We start from the raw sequence: 21,938 nt of genomic DNA, 5'->3' as shown, positions 1-21,938 counted from the left end.
AATCCTAAACCAGGAAAACGAACCCAAATTTAATCTTTAGATGTACAAATATTTGATGGACGAAAATTTGAAACCCATTTTCTTACTTGTAAAACCTGATCATTCACTTCCCACTGACCTTCTTTGATAGTTTGACGATTAAATTCATTATCCAGTTTAATAGTAAAGAAACCTCTCCCAAGTGGAATTAGTTTACAGTCTCCTCTTAACTTCCATTGTTGGCGTAAAATAATAGTATCATCAATAAATTTTATCTTATGTGAGTCTAATATTCCTATGAGAGAAAATTTCCATGGATTTAATATTCTTCAAATAAATCATCAGGAAGTTCAATCGAAGAAACTTTCGATGGAATATTTTAATTATTTAACCCTAATTTTTCTGAATGAGAATCATCAGAACAGGTATTTTTCAGACCAGAATCCATGAGAACACCTGAATTAATGACTCCAAATCATGAGTATTTATTGAAAACAAGAATTAGAATACTAAAAATCACCTGAAGTAGTGAATAATTACACGAACTTTGGGATCTGAGAAAGAAAAAATTCACTGAGTCAATCGCCGATTTGCAGAGCTTGACTCAGTCCGATTTGAAGTTATCTCCCAATTATTACATTATTGTGTTATCATGATTTAAAAATAAATAAAATGTTAACGGAATTTTTTTTGCTCTAACATGAGCTTGCAGAATCATAACCACACGATTTAGGGAGATATGTCTTCATCGAACTTAGATATGATGTCATCTAACTATGATTATCTCCCCGGATAAACGATAACGAAAAAAATCTTATGATCTTAAGAAGATAAAGATTGATGGGTAAGTTCTACCATTTTTGGAAAGAATGTAGAGCTATATAAGAGTAACATGTCACCAAAAATTTAGCTTCAAATACATTTTCGCTTGGGTTTTGTAGAAAAAATGTCCAAACCATGTCATGACTATGTTAATATAACCATGTCATTGGATCCTACCCCTTATTTAAATCCACAAATATGTGCATATGATTCTTATACTTTTATAACTTCTTTTTATAGAAATCCAAATTTATCACCTACCATCGACATTCATGAAGAATATTCTGAAATTATATTGAAGGAATTATTATTGCTGATGATTATTTAATTTGGGTTTCTATAAACGGTATGGAAAATATTTATGCTATTGATAGATAATTCAATAAAGAGGAGTGGAAATAAAAGCTTCAAACTTAGACTACCGTTGGCAGTGGGGGTGACTATGTTGGTAAAGTGTTAGAGTGCATGTGAACAATATGTAGTTAAGGTATCTTATATATTACAAGGATTTAGACATCTATGCAACCAACTGCGACTAAGTAAGTTAAGATACAACTTGTCTCTCAAGTTTGATTTATTCTTAGTCATGGAATTACACCAAAGATGGTAATCAAAGGTGTACGAATAAGATTTTTTCCATGAAACAATAAAGAAAAGTTTAAAACGAGTCTCAGTTGAATTTCACTTTAGGTTTGTGAACTCTTGTTAGGTTCGCGAACCAGTTGGGAATAAAATCTCAGTTGAATTTTTTCCCTAACTTAGATTCGCAGACTCAAGCAATTAGGTTTGCGAATTTAAGTAAAAACAAGTCTAGGTGAAATTTTTCTTGACTTTGGATCACGAATTTATGTGAGAAAAAATCTCATTAAAAATATTATATGACTCTGGTTTGCAAACTCAAGTAAAAAAAATATCGGTAGAAAAGCTACGTAACTTCGGTTCACAAACTCAAAGAGTAGGTTTTCGAACCTATAACTCACAAGATTTTTCTCTCTTGATTCTACTGTAGAATCTTGATAAGCGAGATATTGTACTTGGAAACCTCATTAGACTTAGTCATTTGCTAGTCCATGACAAGAACCTTCTTTATTTGTCATTAAGTACTGAAGCCTTTGACTTTCATATGCTATATATATATAATAAAACGGAGTCCACAGGGAACATAGTTATTCAAATGATGTCTTTGTGTGATCTCCCGTCTTCCATATTCAAGGGTAAATTGAGTGAATCTTATAACTTTACCACCTAAATGTATTCTAGCCCGAAACAACTTTAGTAGACTGTAAATCAAGAAATAGTTTTGGATTCTAAAATATGACAACATAATTGACATACCAACGCTCGTAGGTCCGACAGAGCAATGCTATAACAATACCTGGTTAGGAAAAAGATTTTGGAGAAGCCACCTTGTAAGGATATTAACATCTATTACTGTTGATGTCAATTAAAATGTGAAACATTGTGGAATTATTTCCATTGTAAAATTACAAAGAAGTGCGATTTGGACAGTATCATTCCAGGGTAAATATATTAATTACTGATAATGCTATCAACCAGTTGCTATCAGAGAGTATGACAATATGATCTGAAAGAGTCTGGAAACATAGATCCATCACACTTTAATCTTCAGAGATTATAAGAATTTTTTCTAAGAAAATTAAATATTTTTTCTCCATGTCAAAATTCAGAGGTTCATTGGAAGGACAAAAAGTGTTCCTTAGGAATCTTTGTATATATGTATGTAAAAAAAATATATAGAGTAAGTTTAAAAAACAACTGATTACTTAATCAGTTTGATTATACCAAATAGGGATGGAAATGGATCAGAGACCTTAAATCCCATCCCTCCCGCCCATTCCCTACCCTTATGCATTAGAACTCGGACGGGTACGAGTTTTTCATTGGTTATCCAGATATATATAGAACTCTGTCACAGTCCCGTAAGTGCTACTAAGTATACTCACAATGACACCAAAAGTGCAATAATTTTATATTGATAGTAAATATTTCAAACACCTAGTTTTATTTCTCCAGTTGTTTACAGTCCTTGGTTACAATCCAATAAGCTTGATAGTAAAACAAAATATAATTAACATTCGAAGTTCGGTCATCAATAATATAACTTATACTAAGTGAGCTATAAAAATACCTTATGTATACTGTATCGTAAATCCCTATGAATACTGAGTGAAATAATAAATAAAACCTGAAATAATATTTTTATAACAAAAGTTTTAAACTTAAGTATGAAAGGTACGAGGAAGGAACTACCCATACATATACCTGTACCTAACCCTGTTCCCCATTTGTACGGGTTAAAATCTATCCAACAAGGACGAATTTCCACGGGGATGGATTTGAGTGGGAAAATTTCCATCCTTAAACCCCAAACATTCAAATACGACTTTTGTTTTCTTTTAATTTACAACCACCAGAAGTGGACAAATCCCACAAATTTTGTTTTCCAATATTATTGCTGCCTCGTACATTTAAAAAATAGTAGTAAAAGTTTTATGAATAATTTTGGAGAGAGAGGAAAGGTAGGGTTATGTCTTAGGTGTTAGTATCGGTTCTTTTGTTAACTCGGTCATAGATATATCATCTATATTTATTAATAAATGGTTCCTGAATTCATCCTTGTGGTTTTTGGATAATTCCTCAATGTTGTTGTTTGATTATGATATTTTTCATTAAGAAGTGGTCCTAGCTAAGTATGTTATTTTTGCAATAAACTCTTTATTTTCGTTATGTTTGTTCGAATTTTTTTTTGTAGATGAATCTGCAGAATCAAATTGATTGAAAGTCTTGCCGGACTTTTCCATGCTTTACTTTTATATAGCTATACTCGTTTTTGTAAATTAGATAAATCCATGATATTTTGTTCAATAATTGTGCTGAATGTTTATGTATGGGTACCTATAATACAACATTGCGGAGAAGGTTGTAGGTTGTTGATTATCTTCTAGTGTGGAGTGATACACGTTTGATGTTTGATTAATATGACCTAAAAAACAATCACTAGTTATAAAGCGAGGATCCGTGGACATTCTTAGATGGACAATATCATATATGATTTGCGGCGTTTTTTCCGCATAATCCAAACGACAATGAATTTGAGTATAATATTTATATGATTCTTCTTATAAGGCTCTACATTCCTACCAAAAACGAGCACAATTCGATATGTATAACACCACCATCTACCCCTTTGAATATCAGTCGTTAAAAGTTAACGGTTGAAATTAAGATCGGTAGATGATGAGGTTTGATATTTTGAATTACGTTTATTTTTTGTAGGAATATAGAGTCTTATAAGAAGTACATGTCATTAAAATATTAGATTTAAATTCATTGTCGTTTAGGTTTTGCAGAGAAAATGGCGCAAATCATGTGTGATAGCGTCCATCTAAGAGTGTCCATGGATCCTGCCTCATAGTTATAATCCTTTGTCAATGTTTTGGCGAATTTATTTCTTTTCGTGAGGAAGTTATTTTACGTCTTGTTGACTCACGTTTTAACATTACCCATCGCCCCTTTGTGATTTAATGTGTTACTAGAACAAAACTAGTTACAAAAACCCTAGGTGACCAACTATGTGGCACAAAAAATCCAGCCATATTATTTTTAATAAATTAAAACAGTTTAATTTTAAAGTGGCACAAAAACCCCAGGTCAAATAATAATGAGCAAATTTAGTTTTGTCTGAATTTGTAATTTCCAAAATTGAGCTTTAGTATAAATCTAACTGTTCAAATGAATTCCGATCCGAAACAGAGTTCTGAAAACCAGAGCTCCAGTTCCGGCGAAATAAAAAAGAGAAAACGAGATTTTGTTTCCGTTGAAATCAGATTCACATCAGAAGAATCATCTTCTTAGTTTACAGATTCAGAGAAATTTCTTCTTCGTTTGTTCAGTTTCAGATCTTAATTCAAATTAGAAGAATCATCTTCTCCTAATTTCGATTCAATTCATAGAATTTTTTTTAGGTTAAAACTGATTCAATAGGATACGAGAAGCTACATATACAGATTCAGAGATATGGTATTTAATCGAAGGAGATTATAGAATTCGTTTCAGATTAAGCCGTGTGTTATATTCCAATTATTCATCAACGAATCAATCACTTCGTATTGATCATCGTCGTCTTCAGTTTAAGCTCTGTGTAGTATTCGGATTATTCAGTAATGAATCAATCAACTTTTCAGGTATTCAATTGTCTCTTTTCTGTTGAATTTTGATTTTCTAGTGAACAAACTGAATTGATGATGTTCTTATGAATAAACGAATAAACTGAATTGATGATGTTCATATGAATATCTTATGTTTTTGTTGATACTCTTATGAAGGATTCTATCTATTTGGAATGAACTTTTTTATGATTGTTATGAAATTCAATTTTGTTGTTGTTGTTGATATTCACATCTGGTGAAACTGTTTTTGGTTTCATCATTTGTTCTATAGATTATGGGTTCTGTTCTCGCAGTTATATGTCACAAAGAAGATTATTTAACTTTTCGTTTTGGCCTCCAAGAATCTTTTGCTAATTTGAAGACTAGTATATGCTCAAGTTGGTGTGAATTCTCTCCTCCTTATATGGAGATTTTTCACATGGTTGATGATCAGCAAAAGTTCATTCATTCTGATTTTGATCTTCAATCATTGGCTCTATTTAGTCTGCATAATAAAGAAGGAACTATGGAGTTACATGTAAGTGACAAAGCCGAGTGTTCTGTTTCAACAAGTTCATCAGTTATAGCTTTTGACCAGCCACGGAGTTCTGGAATTATACCTTTAGAGAAGCCACGAATTGATTATGATGTTCCAGATAAAATTAAGGAACCGCTGAAGTCTGCTCACTGGTTACATCTTTTTGAGGGAGTTGAACAGGTGTTCTCGGGTGGTGTTAAACAAATTCGTTGTGATTTACTAAAGTTCCACGCAGCAAGTGGATATGAATTCAAGATCTACAGGAATGAGAAGTTGAGGATTGGTGCATGTTGTGCTAATAAGAAAGAGGAGAAATGTAACTGGCATTTATATGTTGTTTCTGTTGATGGTGTTGTAGGAAGTCCTTTTATTATCAAGGAACTAGATAATCAGCATACTTGTGTTGGTGGATTTGTTAACATACCACAGGTATCGGAGAAACTAATTAATAGCTTGATTATTGATGAAATTAAGCAGGATCCTAATAAGAAAACTAAGCATATTATGGATCAGTTTACGAGAGAGTATGGCTTTGACATTAGTCGTTATTATGCATACTCAGGGAAGAAGCATGCATTGAATACCACATGGGGAGATAATGAGAAATCCTTTATATTCTTGAACTGGTATAAAAACAAGTTGATTGAAACCAATTCTGGATCCCATGTCGTTTTGGAAGTTGAAGAAGGGACTCAAAAATTTCAGAGGATGTTTATCTGTTTTGAAGCTTGTAGTCGTGGATTTAATTTCTGTCGTCCTGTATTATTCGTTGATGCGGCTCACTTGAAAAGCAAGTACCTTGGTCATATGATGGCAACAACAAGTCTAATCGGGAATGACTGTAAGGTTTTCATCATTTTTTCTTTTTGTTTCATCATTTTTTTTTTCTGTTGGTTTCATCATTTTTATTTTTGGTTTCATCATTTTTATTTTTTGTTTTTTATTTTTCGCTAGTGTTGTGCTTTTTGTTCATTGTTTTTTTTCATGTTACAGAAATCTACCCTCTTGCTTATGCTGTAGTTTTATCGGAGAATGAAGCGAACTGGAAATGGTTTTTGGAAAATTTGAAGGAAGTCCTTTCTCCTTTGCGACCAAAGCTTACTTTTGTGAGTGATCGAGGTATTGGATTGGTCACTCAAATTCCTGTTGTTTTTACTGAGGTTGTTCATGGTTGGTGCTATTGGCATATGGAATGCAATATCAATACATTCTTACCAAAGAATTGCAAGGTTTATAAAAAATATGTATTGGGATTGTTTAAGAAATGTGCGTATGCTTCTACTCATAAAGAATTTACATAGAATTGGGATAAGTTGAGGAAGGTTGAAAATTAGAAGTTACAAGACTATCTAAGTAGAGCTCCTGTTGATAAATGGGAAAAAAATTTCTTCAAGGGTAGACGATATGGTAGGTTGTGCTCAAATATTGTTGAGAGTTTCAATGGTTCGGTTGTTGAAGAGAGAGAGAGAGAGAAGCCTATATCCATCATGGTTGATGAGATCAGAGTGAAGCTTATGGACCAAATATGTAAACGTCGCGAGGACTCTTCAAACTTGATGAATTGGCGTCAAACTCTATGTCCAGATTATGAATCTCTTCTCCACGATAAAAAGATGCATGGCTGTAACTACCGAGTCACCAAGTCGTCAGAATACGTGTTTGAAGTTCATGCTTCATAAACACAGTCGGTCGACTTGAAAAGAAAAACATGTTCTTGCAATCGTTGGCGTATTTACGGCTTCCCGTGTGCCCATGTTGTCCGTTGTATCATGGCGAATGGAGAAGATCCTTACAAGTATGTTGAACACTATTTTACATTAAAAATCTATCGAGAATCATATAAACATGCAATCAATCATGTCCCCACGGTTGATAAGCCTGCGATAGTGTCTCCGAAATCGATGGTTTTTGGTTCGAATAATGGACCACAGCTAGGACGTCCATCGAAGAAGAAGAGGATTCCTAATACAGGTTCAGTTCCCAATAAAAAGATGAGAACCTGTGGTTTCTGCAAGGTTTTGACCACCCAAAATAGACGGACATGCCATTCTCGTGAAATTTCATGAGAACTTGTATCGTATTTCACTTTTAGTTTCATTTTTAGAATATGAGAACTTTGTTGTGTTGAACTTGCTTTTATCTTCTATTTCAGATTTCAGGGTACTTTTGTTTTAGAAGTTAATGTGCTGCAGTGTTTTCATTCTGTAATTTTTCATAGAATAAACAAATTTGATTAAGCTTTTGTCAGATTTTCTGCAGGCATTTGGTGCAACCAAAATAGGTTTCATCCTATTTTTGATGAAACCAGATTTGGTTTCACCATTGTTTTACTTTCACTTTTCTACTGCATCTTTTGACAATACAGTACATGATGTTGTCTATTGTTGATTGTTTGTGTCTACATCATATTTCCATAGACATAAGCTTTTAAGAGACTACAACTGAAATTAGACGAATTTTTTTCTTAATATAAACTGTAATTTTTCACCATTACAATTACTCGATGACCATTTCAAAAGTATTTTAAACTTCAACTAAAGTTGAATGTGCAAGAAGAAATGTATATCGTCATTACAATTACTAGATCACGATTTGAAAAGTAATTTAAACTTCAACTAAAAATGAATGTTCAAGAGGATGGGCACGCCATGCGAGTCTTATTCTATTTCGTCAAGAAGTATCTTCAATGCCAACTTTGGTCTCATATTATGCACCTTTTCTTGTATATCATCTGTAGACATGTTTCCTTTCAAGAGGCTCTTCATGTAATAGCAAATATGCAGGCCACAATCGTTCTTGAAAAACCAAAAAAATGTCTCAATTTGTTACAAGCGACTAACTGAGAGTGCTCTGACATTAGAACCAATTTGTAAAGCAATTTATTTCTAACTGTTTACAAGTGATGAAATGATTTCAAGCATATGTGAAGTATAAACTTCCAAACATAACTTACCCTATTTGTTCACAACATTTAGGGTTGTACATAGTGTATGGTGTTGGCTGACTTGTCTGCTGATCATGGGGGATCTTTCCGTCGTGCTGTGGAAATGCTGATACTATACGTTTTCTCATGCTTTCAGCACTTTTTCTGCATTCTTCTTCTGTGGAAGCCAAGGAGTTGTAGTGATAAAATTCCCCGATTTCGAAATCAAAAGAAAGCAATGTCCAATGGTTTACATCTCCAATTGTTGTCAGCAACGGAACGAACAAAAATTGCACGATGTAATCCATGTTGTCGATGAAACCTTCTATTACATCACCACATCTCTTCCCTAATGAGTGTAATGTCTGAAACAAAATGCGAGATAACAACTCCTTAATGAGCTACAGACATGCAAGTTTTGATGAAACCAAACTTGGTTCCATCAAAATTTACCATATAAACAACATCATTTTTTTGTGTTCCACACCAATGTTTTCTGCCCAAAAAATCACATTAGAGAATTTTAGAGTAAACTTACAAAGGAAAATGTGCTTAGAAACACAACTCTCTTGTACTTTAGGATACCATCTTGTTTCAACTTATTTTTTTTGATGTTGTTTTGTAGCTTCAAAATGTAGAACTCAATGATGTCTCCTGCGACGTCACCCTTTCTCATCAAATTGTCCATCATCTTCCCTGATATCCGTAATTGAAGATTCATATGCTCCCACGTCGTTGACCTGTTAATTTTATTTTTAACAAGCTAGTGAATGATGGATTAAAAAAGGGAGAAACAATGCATAATTGTAACAAATTTTTGATGAAACCAAATCTAGTTTCATCAATTATTTCCCACTTACCTTTCATTGTTCTTTCTGAAAAAAAGTGGTCACAAGGGGTTTCTCATTTCTGTTGAGTACCTTCAAGATCTTCAAGTTATCAACTGGTTTCAACTTCACCCCCAGATCTTCTTGCACCTCCTTGATGTTCTTGCCCCTACGAGCTGTAACCTTTATCCTTTTCACAGTGGTGTAATCCCGCATTATGATAGGTGTTTTTTTATTTTTCTTTTATCTTCTCTCATTCTTGTAATCATGTTACTCATCCTTTGTTCAGCACTGATTTCTCCATGTCCTTGCTCTCTGCTGTCACTCTGCGATAGTCCTAAATTGAATCCAGGTTCTTCATTTTCTAGTTCAACTAAATCACTTGCCATTTCTATGGATGAGTAGTGATATACGCTTCCAACATTTGGCTTTGACAATGAACAACCTTTCTTATTGTATTCGGATTCCATTTGCTGAATAACATCTTCGTCAATCACAAACTGAGTTTCGTTTTCTTCTTGTTCAATAATATGCTTCGACGAAGAAGCTTTCTTCATTTCATATTCCATCCGCTTTGCCACTTTGATATCCTCAATGGTATTTGGAGTTAACTCAGTACCCTCTCCTTCTTGTTCATCACCGATGACTGGCTTCGATGAAGAAACGTTCTTCATTTCAGATTCTACCTGTTCGGCCACCTTGAGATCCTCAATAGTATTTGGAGTCAGCTCATTACCCACTCCTTCTTGTTCATCCTCGGTGGCTGGCTTTGACAAAGAAGCATTCTTTATCTCATATTCCACATGTTCGGCCACCTTGATATCCTCAATGGTATTTGGAGTCAACTCATTACCTTCTTCCATCCTTGGTGGCTGGCTTTTATGAAGTAGATTTGACTTGCTCTTTTGGTTCTCCTTCTATTTTTTTTAATAAATTTATAAGGTCAACATCTGAAAAGACACTAGCTAGAATGGGATCTCCACCTATTGCAGTTTCATGTTGTGTTTCTACATTGGTTGAATCCTTTTCTGGTTGCATGAGAAAATCTTCAAGAGTTTCAGTAGCGTCTTCCTGTGTTTGGATGAATCCTTTTCTTGTTCCATGGTAACATTGACAAATGCTTGAGCAGAATCTTCGTGTGTTTCATTTGTTGCATCCCTTGTTAGCACCTGCAACATTAAGATATCTAAGTCAGTTTATTTTTCATCTTCCTGTATTTTCATAACCTAATGTTGTAACTATCTAAAACTTTTGAAAGAAAAGAAAGAACTGGCCAATTCATCAAACAAACATTTTACTGCAAATGATCAAAAAAACGTTAAGGAAATTGATGAAACCAAATCTGGTTTCATCAAAAAAAAAAAACATTAATGAAATGGTGTTTCAATTTTGGATTTAAGAGTGAACAATGGTTATAAAAGACTCGCAATAACTCATACAAGTTTATAGTCAGGTAGAAGAATATAGAAGTTTCTTGGATTTAATAGTCAAAAATGTAATAAATATGCAATGAAACCCTTTATGGTTCCATCAATAAAGAATTTCCATACCAAACAACGCACAAAAAATAACCTAATAAACTTGATCTAACATATTACCTCAACATCTTCTTCATGGTTCGAAACCGCTTCAAGTACTATTGGAACGTCTTCTTCACGATTCGAAACCGCTTCAGGTACGATTGGAACATCGGTTTGTTTTCTTTTACGCCTCAAGTAAGTGCTCTGTATCGGTTGTTGTGCCCTTTCCTCGGCATCATATTTTTCCAGCAGCGATTCTTCTTCTTCAGAAAAAACATTTGTAGCATTGATCCTAAGCTTTTCGATCAAGGTTCGTGCCCATTGGTATCTGGCTTTATATGTGTTAGCTTCACTGCTAGCACCAACATTTTCTTCAGCTGTCGCAGGCACCTCTACATTTTCAGTATCAACATGATCTTCAACAACAATATCATCTTCCTCCATGGGCTCAACCAAGCGCATTTCTTGTTCATCATACTGAAGCAAGAATGACCCCTTTCGGTGACCAATATTATCCTGCAGTACACAAGAAAAATTGGTTTCAGCTAAAAAATTTGATGAAACCAAAATTGGTTTCAGCTAGAATTTTCATAACATTCCAAAAGAAAAACAAATCCAATTCCGACATACTTGGTACACCGCAATAATGTGGGAAAAACACAATATCCCATCTATCTATATATCAATCAGTGGAAATTTCATAGGTTGAGTGGTGGATGATTGGCTGAGTCATAATATATGCTGCTCTACATTGCAAACATCATAACTATACTAACCTAATTAAACAGTGCATAGACAGTACAAGATGAGGAGTTGCTACACTTGTGGTGTGAAGCTTTATTGATGGATATAAAATTGACACATTGACGATATCTAAAACATAGAAGATTTCGTATATTGTCTAACAAAAATATCATATAAGACCCTCGAAGTTATCTAAGAAACAAAAATTCAGCTAGAATGTTTGATGAAACCTCATCGGAAAAGTAAATCTTCTAAGTAAATATTTACCTCAGACAAAAGTTCTGCTTTTTTGTGAAGATTGCTGAAGTTGGACAATACTTGTTGGCAGATGTTGCTAAGGTTCCATCTAGCAAACCTCTGATACTTGTCGAGCCCATCTTTTCTTTGTGCTATCTTTGTTATCTCTGCCAACCAATACTGAAAAAAACAAACAAACCAATATTAAAATTAATCATCAAAAACATTATAAAAATACTTAACTTTGAATCAGAAAGAACAAATCTTACCAGCGGGTAGATGACGCAACCAACTACTTTTTCTACGTCTTTTCTGTTTGTCATTATCGAATCAAGTAGATAGTCATGAAAAACTTCCGGCCAACACACCTTGTTCATATCAAACACCATGTACAAGTACTTTGCTGCCAGAGTTTGTCCACATTTGTTGGGGACGAATACTGAAACCAAAAGGAATATAACGAAAAACTTGACAAAGTCATCCGCTCTGGTTTCATCCTTTGCGGCTTCAAGCATACAGTTTTTAATATCAGTTTTGCCCGTCTTTCTACTTCCTTTAAAATACTTAGCCACGAAGACGTTAACCTTTGTAACCAGATCTTCATCTATGACGTCTGCTTGTATATAATTCAACATTTGAAAACCAAAAGTCACTGCAAAATGTTCGGGAATAGTACGCAAAGTCATCTTCCTTGATCTAGTTATCTTGAAACAGTACGGGCGCCTACCATCCTCTCTATTTTCCAATTGAACTTAAAAACATAATTACTGCTTTTGTCTTTTTGATAAGATCTTGTTCGTTCATTACCCCATCATAGAAGGGCTCAAAGAAACTCCAGAATGGACATGATTTAAGAGCTTTCAAATGCAGTTGCTTGTTCTTTATCAAATCCTTAATTTCCACTGCTAGCTCACACAAATGATGCAATGAACACCTGTACGGATCTGTTTCTCTTTTTTTACCTATTATGAAACCAAAAGTAAACCATAAGAGAATAACAAATAAAAATGGTGAAACCATAAGAAAAATTGAAAAGCTATGAAACAAAAAGCATAATTTTACACTTGAAAACTGACGAAACCATAAGCATAAAACTGATGAAACCATAACTTAAAATGATTTAGTTATGATGAAACCATAAGCACAAAACTGATGAAACCATAACTAAAAACCACTTGTAGCATTGGTGCTAACCAATAACTAAAAATGATGAAACCAAATCTGTTCACATCAAACCAAACAGCAACGATAGAAATCTTCTTTTCACCATTAACTGAAGATGATGTAACTCGAATTTTGGTTTCATCAAAAAGAATCAAGAAATAAACAAGGCCAACATAATACACAAGAAATAAACACACCCAAAAAAGAATTTCAGAAGAAAAATGAACACACCAAAAAATTGAAATTAGTTTTCAATTGAAACCTAAAATCAAACTGAAATCAAACCTAAAATCAAAATGAAACCTAAAATCAAACTGAAACCCCTAAAATACAAATGAAACCTAAATCTAATAATCTGGTTACATCAAAATAGTGAAACAAAAACCATTGAAGAATAATAATCGATAAGATTTCTTACCCTTTGGAGGTGGTTTCGCTATTTTCTTAAGCTTATCATCTTTCTTTTTCTCCTGCTGATTTTTTTTCTTCGCCATTTTTGGTGTTTTTAGACTAACTAGTTCAGAAAAATGAAGCTAGTTAGGCCAGATTTTGCTTCAATGGTTGAAATACGTAACCATCGAAGAGGAGAAGAAGAAGAAGAAATGGCGAAACAGGGATGATTTTCGCTGCGGGATGAAGGTTTCAGAGCAGATATGTGATTTTTCTGGGTTAGTTTTGAGGGAGTTGAAGAAGAGAGAGTAGTTTTTGAGATTTTTTGTCCGTTATGAAACGTTATAAAACATTAAATGAGTGGAGGTGGTTCCGACGGTTTCTTTTGGGTTGAATCATAGAATGGTAGTTAAGACAGTTTACGGTATTTGAGGTTTTTGTTTCATTTTTGTTTGGGCGGATTTTTTGTGGATGGGTTATAACCCGCGGCTGGTTACTAGAATGAACATGTTGATATCTGGATGTCCAAGATCTCACGTGCATGCATAACTTAATATACCCTGATTTTTAATATCTTCTACGTTTCAAATTAAATTTAGAAAACAATGGGTGGTTAGAATGCTTATTATCCACAGGGACGTATAATCCCAAAGGAAAACGAAGCTAGCGCAGTTTTTTCATTATTTTTAGCGGACATAACCATTACTAGAAATAGTTGAAATCGTAGTTTACATACCTTTGTCGTTTCACAAGCCGTCAGAAGGCTTGGGAAAACATACCATCATGAGAACGATAAAAAAACCCACCCAAACAATAGCTGAAATCATCAAAAACTCATAGTTTATCATTTCCTTCGTTCAAGACAGATTTGAACAAGTGATGGGTCGCCAAAATACTTACGAATTACGAGCTCCACAAACATATTATTCTGAAACCCTTTACCATTGTTTTCCTAATGGCTTCAGGTACCTGTGGACATAGCACGCCTGTTTTCACTGTCTCGGACAAGATAATGTCCCAAAACCTTGTTTGACATTGGTTCAACTTCTTGCTCGGGTTAACTGAAGTCTCAAATGTCTGAAGATAATGTTTCATGTCTATTTCGTCAGAGAAGTTTGGTTGTAAAATCTGTTTCTGTCACCTGTTTCCCTTCAAATTGTAGATACTAGACAATTCTCTTGAAATGCAAGGGTTGTAGATGCTCGCAGGTTGATCTTGTTGGATGAATTAGAATTTTGTAAATGCCCACGGCCAACATTAACGGAACTGTTTAGTAGAGCTATAGAAAGATTCATATATTGGCTCTTGTCAATTGAAAGAAAAGACCAAGTTGTCACAAGTAAATATCATCAAAAGGGTCAGTAGTGCTAAAAAGAATCAAATCAAATTTGCAAAAACAACTTCTCCAAAATTTCATGAAATTGAAGCCAGATAATTCTATTGTTCAATGAAAAACTCTCAAAGTCATGTGGAGGGCAGATTTTAAGTTAAGATACGCAGTGTGCAACAATTGAGGAGGTCCATGTAATGTAGGCCCGAGGATGTTCTTTATAACAATTGTTTCTGGTCATGAATACAAAATGATAGAAGATACAAGCGCTGACGGAGAATCTCTAAACAACTTTCAGTTCTTTAAGCCATGCCGTATGCGAAGGACATGGATCAGGCTTGCCTTCAGAAATTGCTTTCTGGCTGAGCGAATAGAACCAGCCATTCCTCCATTGAAACTGCATTTATAAAAGTCTGACAAATTAAAGGGAAAGAAAAACACGAAAAGAGTCCTATCTACAAACACAGTATGTATCGGTTTAGCGGCAAGGGTCACAGGCTTCACAGCTTTTACCTCTTTTACGGCAGTGGGGAAGTGAGAAACAGCTCTTGCATAAGCACACAGCCTTTCCTCCACGGCGTCATCAAATACTAAACCTTTTTCAGCTGCTGCTGCATCTGCTAGTTCTAAAATGAGTTTGGAAACCTGCACACGAAATTTGTATCAGATGTGGAAAGATCGTATTTACTCATCTATTGGAAGGTGATGTACATAGCACTTTATAAGGTTAGCTTCTTTAATCAGTTTTAACTAGGGATAAGAAAAGATTCCCGACTATGGGGTCCAACATTTTACATCCATGAACAACACCACATATTCTTGGGATATCTAAAACGAAAGTCCTGTTTATTACGAACCATTTAGTGCTCCATTTCATAATCTAATTTAGAATGAACTCGCAAAATTTTCACTTCATATTCTACAACAGAAGACAGTTCTCTAGGATGTTCTGAGCCCTATAATTACTAGTTTTCAACAAGCATAAACATATTTCGGAGTTCATGCTAAAGAAAAAGCAGAAAACAATCCACACCATACCTCATTTCTATGCTCTTTCTCTACAACACCCACAGTTGCACCTGGATGAAGTGCCCCAACAAGCATGAAAGAACAAATCCATATCAATTTCTCTAGCATTTGCTTCTGAAAAGCATTCTTCTCAAGAACCTAAAAACCCATTGCCATCAATGAAAACGAATACACCAAAAAACTAGTAGAAACTGATTTAAAAGAAAGCCTTTACCTTGCAAGAAAGACCTCCAGCTTGCAACCTTGAAGCCACGGCAGTTCCCCATTTCCCATAAGCTGCTGTCAATCCCTCTGGATTAGTATCAGTTTTCCCATCAATTGGAGGTTCCCCAAGCTTTGACACAGCAAAATAAGCAAGCACTTGATCAGCATCCTTTAACCCTTTACTCTCAAGCCAAGGCTCAAGCACCCCATTCTGGAAAAAAACCAAATCTGCTGAAATTTAAGTCTCATAATCCCATTAACGAGTAATCGAATTCTTTTTCCATCAAAAAACTTTGATAAAGAAAATTGAAAGAAGGGTACCGTTCCATCGAGATTGAGGAGTAGATTGAAGAACAGCTTCAAGATCATCATTTCTAGTACAAACTAGAATAGGACCAGAGAAATCTAATGGGATTGATTCACCCCTTTTAATGAGTAAATCATTACCATTACCCATGCTTTCTAATGCCTTACCGACACGTCCACCACCAACGATAATGGCAGGAACAACGTTTGCTGCAGCCATGACTGTTAATGGCTTAGCAGAGTTGACACTGAGTTTTCTGATTGTGGGGGTTTTTGTGAAATTGTTGTACAGAAATGAGGAACAACTAGTTGACACTGCTGCAACCATTATGTTTTTGATGGTCATAAAGCTCATTGGGTAAGTGTGACATGTTTATTGGTTAACTCTGGCTCGAGATGAATCGGTTATGCAAACGACGGGAGCCACACAATTTCAAGATTCATCTATCTATCTATTTTATCTTAGGCATGTTCTTTTTTTTTTTTTTTTTTGATTTTTTTTTCCAGTATTACTATTATTTTTATTTTATTTTGGAAAAGAGGGGTACTTCCTCGTTCATTAGATTGTTAATTATGATTCTCAGAACTATAAGAATCATTTGCGTTACAAGATTAATGCAATTTTGGATATATAAGTTGTGCAAAATAGCTCTTAACCCATCATTTGACCAATCTTTTTTTGGATTGCATGATGATTACATAAAGTTGTTATACCTGTAGCTTTCCTTGTATTGAATCTGGAGATTAATAGAAAAGAAGTTACTTTGAAATTAATACAAGTACTTATTCTAACTTCGAAGTCTTCATTAATGCGATAACGGTGTTTCCTTGCCTTTGCGTATTTTTTCATCAACAACTTTAGAGTAGGTTCAGAATCACTTTGGAAGATGATGCTGAATCCACTCCATTCAGTTGCCCATCAAAATGCAGCTCCTTCCTATCAGTAGCTTCGGCTCTTTTCTGATACTATTATTTCTAAACCAATAAATTAGTTTTGGATACTTGCTATAACAATAATAATTGAATCTGTCTGACAATTTACAAAAGACAATATGATTATTTTTCAAATCATTAGGAACCCGTTTCGATATTTTGGTGATTGCACCGCCCTTTTACCAGCTTTTTTGATTTCCATATACTTCTCTTTGAGGACTTCTGCTCGTGTTTTTCTATCACCTCACATCCCTTCGGCCTTCTTTTACACCGTTGAATCTCTATATCTCTCTTTGAGAACTCTTGCTCGCGCTTCTCTTTCTTAAAAAGCAACTCACATCTTCCTTTACACTGTAGAATAAACATAATATCTAATAAATTAAATTCAAGTTCATCATACAGAAGAAGAAATTCTAACATGAGAACATTTAGAAATTAAATTCCAGGTATTTGTGAGAAACCTCGCGCCACAAGGTGAGTCTTTATACTTTATGACTTCAATCTTCGCACTACGCTTTGTGACAAATAATCATGTATGTCACATACGCTTTATATTTGGTTGGTTAGCACTAGCAAACCAAAATTTTGTGTATTTTTCAAAGAGCGAAGTTCTACCTGGATTGTGTAGGCTAAATATGCTATTTGTTGACATTAAACAATAAGGATCATAGATCGATCTAATCGTGCTCTATTTCCTTAAGCAACTATGTATGAAAACAATAGTCAGTAATATGCGTGCATGATCTTTCCACTGGCTCGTCCGCATTCTCATAATCCATAGCGATCTTATTATTCTTTGAAATCATTAAATTTCGGAGCGTCCTCCCATTTTGATTCATGGACATTATCAGAGACAATATAATGAGACAATTTTATTAACTATATAAGTGAATGCTTATACCAAGGTTTCCAGATCCCTTTGATATGAGTCATAATTACATATCTGCCCGATGCTCGGTAGATACATTTACTCTGTATCATTACTACTGAGTCTAGAATTGCATCTTTGTCTGTATATTAAAAAAATTATATTTCTTCTTCTGCCATGATTTATGTGCTTCCTTCAACATTTTTCAATATACCAATGTGGATACGACTCAACGCGTCTAACCCAATGTTCTTCGAGTTTCTTTCCACATCTAACCACGCCATAGTTAAGTTAAGTTGAGAAATTTCTTTATCCCAACAGGTGTGACGTTGTTGTTTAAGAGAACCTCACTGCACTTACATCTGGTTGAATAACTTACTAAAGATCGTGAATCTCTTGTCATGATACTTCAACATATATTGGTTCTTTAGTATAATGGATGAAGTAGAAATAAATTGAAAGATTTTTTGACCCATGTCACCTTTTGTGAAATTCATTCAACAAAAGTTGAGACGTGCTGATTTCCAACACATCTTGTTGAAGTTATCGACTATTTTATACTCTAACAAATATATTTTATCCCACTTAGAATTCAAGTTTCGGAAGAAAAATATCATCAGTGTTTCTAAAACTTCCAATAGAACAAGCAGTCAAGTCTGTTGTAACAAACCTCGAACTGAGATGCTGATACGTCTCCAGGTACTTCATGAGTAACAAGAAGGAGTCTCAACATTTCTATTCTCATAGTCAAACCTAACGAAGTTGACTCTAGTAATCAAATAAAGGAGCTTCGAGTTTTGGAACTAAATATGACAACCAAACTTGATATACGACCAACGCATGGTGAGTTCGAACGAGCAATGTTCTAACAATCTTCCGCTTTGTCAAATTTAGAGAGAAAACTCTTTACATATGGAGAATACAATAATTAAAAGACAAAGATACTACATTACATAAAAATCTATTAACTCTATCGTTACGCTTGATTCCAAGTTTTAATATCACAAAGTCGTGCAAATATTCAAAAATAAATGATGTTGTTGAAGCATTTGAATGACAAAAATTTTACTCCCCTAAAGGTGATCTAGGCATATATTCAATCCGTAAATAATTGTTATTCAATTATGTAGTACGTAGTACTACCACTTTGATAAACAACAATAAATTTGAAACTACTGAAGTAATTGATTTAGCCTCTTACGAAGGAACAATTACCTGAAGTAATTTGGCTTTATTTCGATGAGCCCAACTAAGATCAGAATTAGCTTAGTTACTTATCAGGATCCAAATATACTCAAATAATTGTACCTTATTTCGATAAGTCAAACTTGATTTGAAAAATAAACTAGTTTCTCATCATGATCCAATTATATTTGAATAATTGTACCTAATTCAATAAACAAAACTAATATCAACATTAACTTAGTTTTCTTATCAGGAAAAACAATTATCTAGAGTTATCGTTCCTTAACTTCGATATGCCAAACTAGAATCAGAATCGATCTAGTTACTTATCAGGAAAGAAATTATCATAAAGAATTATTCCCTCGGTTTTCACAATCACACTTCCTCCAAAGATATTTCGTTAAGCGCAAGTTCAAAATAGAGCTTTTTCTGTGCATGTGTATGTTATTCCCTGTAAAACAAAAGAATATTACAAAAACAACCTTTATCAGAGAAAGGTTACATGATCTTCGCCATCATCTGCAACAAGAGAAAGACTAAAACCGACTACTCGTATGTATACCGAATATTCCATCTATAAACCATCAACCAATAAGAATGATGCAACACATATCTTGCTTTCTTTGTAATTTGGAAGACAAAAAAGTTATCGATATTGATATAACGGGTTGTACATAATGATAGTAATGATATTATATTCAGTTATATTCAGTTACAACATAACATACTAACTACCCGCGGCATCTCTTAATGAAGAAAAAACTAGAAATCCTAAGAAAAAACAAAAAAAATTAAAAAAATTTATAATTAAAAGTTAGGTTACAGTAAACCCAATAATCTTTTCTTAAGTAAATTGCATTTAAATTTTAGCTTGTAAATCTTACTAACCAAAGTGTCTGACGGAGTACCTTTAGTCATTCCTAGGAATCTCTCGATCTTTACGGTACACCCAATTCTCCTGATCTTAATAGGAAATCTCTTAAATTTGGAAGATTGAAAATGTTATTTTTTCTTTTTCGGAAAGAATCTGAATCTCTTGATTTTCCTTGGAAAAATTTCCATGGGTTTACAGAAGTCACAGTAAGTGATCAATGTTTTCTAACTCGAATTGATCTTTCTTTCATTCCCCCTGATATCAATTTGTTAGTACCAATTCATAGAATCATATCGTTTAGATGGAAGAATACCAAACTTAGTTATCTGCAACATAATAATTATCTGATGAACACGCAAGGGTGACGCGTTTTCACCCATAATTATAATAGTTAGGACTCATTATTTCTCTAATAAACTTGTTTTAGTTGTTTTTGGAAGAATAAGCTCTTGTGGAGAATTGACTCGAAAAAAATGTTATTTGCACCCGAAGGACACGTGTTATCCGGACTCTTAATATTGGTAAAGGGGCATCTAAATTGCTAAGGGGCTCCCAGTTACTAAGGGGCAACCTCTTCTCTATTTGCACCCACCTTCTATGGGCACCCCAGGACCGGATAGGGGGCACTCTTCTTCTTTACGGTTTAAAGATGTTTTTGGCGGGAAAAAGGGTTGGTCGTCTGTGGAATTCTCTGGCAGAGATTTGACCGAGATTTTCTCGGATTTGTTCACGGAACTTGATCAGGATTGACCTGTTTCTACTAAACAAGGGTGGTAATTGCGTTGAAACCAAAAGAGGAAGGATATTTCACCGTTTGGATAAAAACAGGGTAAGTATTTTCGAGATCTGCTGTTGTGTTTATTTGGAGATACGTGGGCTGTAAAAGAAGATATTCTCCATTATATCATTTATTGAGAAGATTGTTGACAACCCTAAGTCGTGCGGAAGTTCAGTACAGAGAAGAAATATCTCGTGTACTCATTTGTTCTCCTCGAATATAGCTGAAGTTGGAGTATGGATAGACACAGGTTTAACTCAGTCCAAGGCAAGGATAGAGCGTGAAGTAAATATATTGCATCCTATAGGAAGAAAGCAACCACGTGAAGAGATGGAAACAAAATCTTCATAGCATGCAGAGAAAGAATATATCAGGAAATATTACACGGATAAAATAGGGAAGAAATCTTTTTCTCTTTAAGTTATACTCTATCTTTGGAAGTTTTTATAGCTGCAGCGACGTGTGAGAATAAAAGAAAGTAGAGAATGGAAACAAAATCTCGTAAATATGCAGGAAAATAAAAGAAGATCATACGGAGTTATTGATGCAACATTTTGATCCCTGTAAGCTATAAATAGGTGTGATCGAGTCCCAGAATGAGCATCGGGTGACTGGGGAGGAGAGTTTTGGGGACATTGCTGAGAGCTGATGACGGAGAAAGGAAAGTTGTAGAAACCATTGATGCACCTTCAGGTGAAGAAGAAGACAGAGAATAGATCACAATTTTAATAGGCCAGTCGTCTTTTCTTTGTAACAGTTACTCAATTGTGACAGATGATTTTGTAACATCCAAAAAGCGTTACGAATCTCTGTTCTATTATAATTCTTCAATAAAAACACCTTTTTGAGCAATGAATTATCTTTTTGAGTGTGTTTTCACCATGCGGAGCTAGACCCCATCACTGGGACAACGGAGGAAGCTGTTTTTCACCCATGTGGTAATTAAATTAATTCTTTTATAACTATTTGCATAGAATTTAATTTTTAAATGATTTCTATTAATTATTTGTTATTTTCTCTGATGTCGCATGCTTAGTTTTAATTGCTTTTGATGCGTCATGCTCACAACTTATAACTAATGTTTTATGAAATCTACTTTGGAAAATAATAGAGTTAAT

At 34.3% G+C, this 21,938-nt stretch overlaps 1 protein-coding gene across 2 annotated transcripts; it reads right to left on the bottom strand.

Annotated features, from left to right (window-relative positions):
• Positions 1-14,700: 14,700 nt before the first annotated feature.
• Positions 14,701-16,572, bottom strand: LOC113355966. Of its 2 annotated transcripts, none has more exons than XM_026598954.1 (5): positions 16,198-16,572; positions 15,887-16,087; positions 15,682-15,810; positions 15,157-15,288; positions 14,701-15,040 (listed from the first exon to the last, which is right to left on the bottom strand). In XM_026598954.1, exons 1-5 carry the CDS (start codon positions 16,246-16,248, stop codon positions 14,927-14,929), a joined length of 627 nt encoding a protein of 208 aa, XP_026454739.1. In that variant the 5' UTR covers positions 16,249-16,572; the 3' UTR covers positions 14,701-14,926. The 2 variants fall into 2 exon arrangements, with proteins under 2 accessions (XP_026454739.1, XP_026454738.1); XM_026598953.1 differs by having other exon boundaries at positions 15,887-16,104; positions 16,198-16,570.
• Between the last annotated feature and the right edge of the window lie 5,366 nt (positions 16,573-21,938).

This window comes from Papaver somniferum, chromosome 3 (assembly GCF_003573695.1).
Source record: "Papaver somniferum cultivar HN1 chromosome 3, ASM357369v1, whole genome shotgun sequence".
Classification (NCBI taxonomy): Eukaryota; Viridiplantae; Streptophyta; class Magnoliopsida; order Ranunculales; family Papaveraceae; genus Papaver; species Papaver somniferum.
This window is presented reverse-complemented; position numbering and strand designations above follow the sequence as displayed.

Bases quoted from the DNA above. Each gene is read 5' to 3' on its own strand.
- LOC113355966 (XM_026598953.1), bottom strand. From the start codon at position 16,537: ATGAGCTTTATGACCATCAAAAACATAATGGTTGCAGCAGTGTCAACT. The intron at 16,105-16,197 runs GTACCCTTCTTT...AAATTTCAGCAG, and splicing joins TCCTCAATCTCGATGGAACG to ATTTGGTTTTTTTCCAGAAT. The intron at 15,289-15,681 runs GTATGGTGTGGA...TTTCGTGTGCAG, and splicing joins AGAAAGAGCATAGAAATGAG to GTTTCCAAACTCATTTTAGA.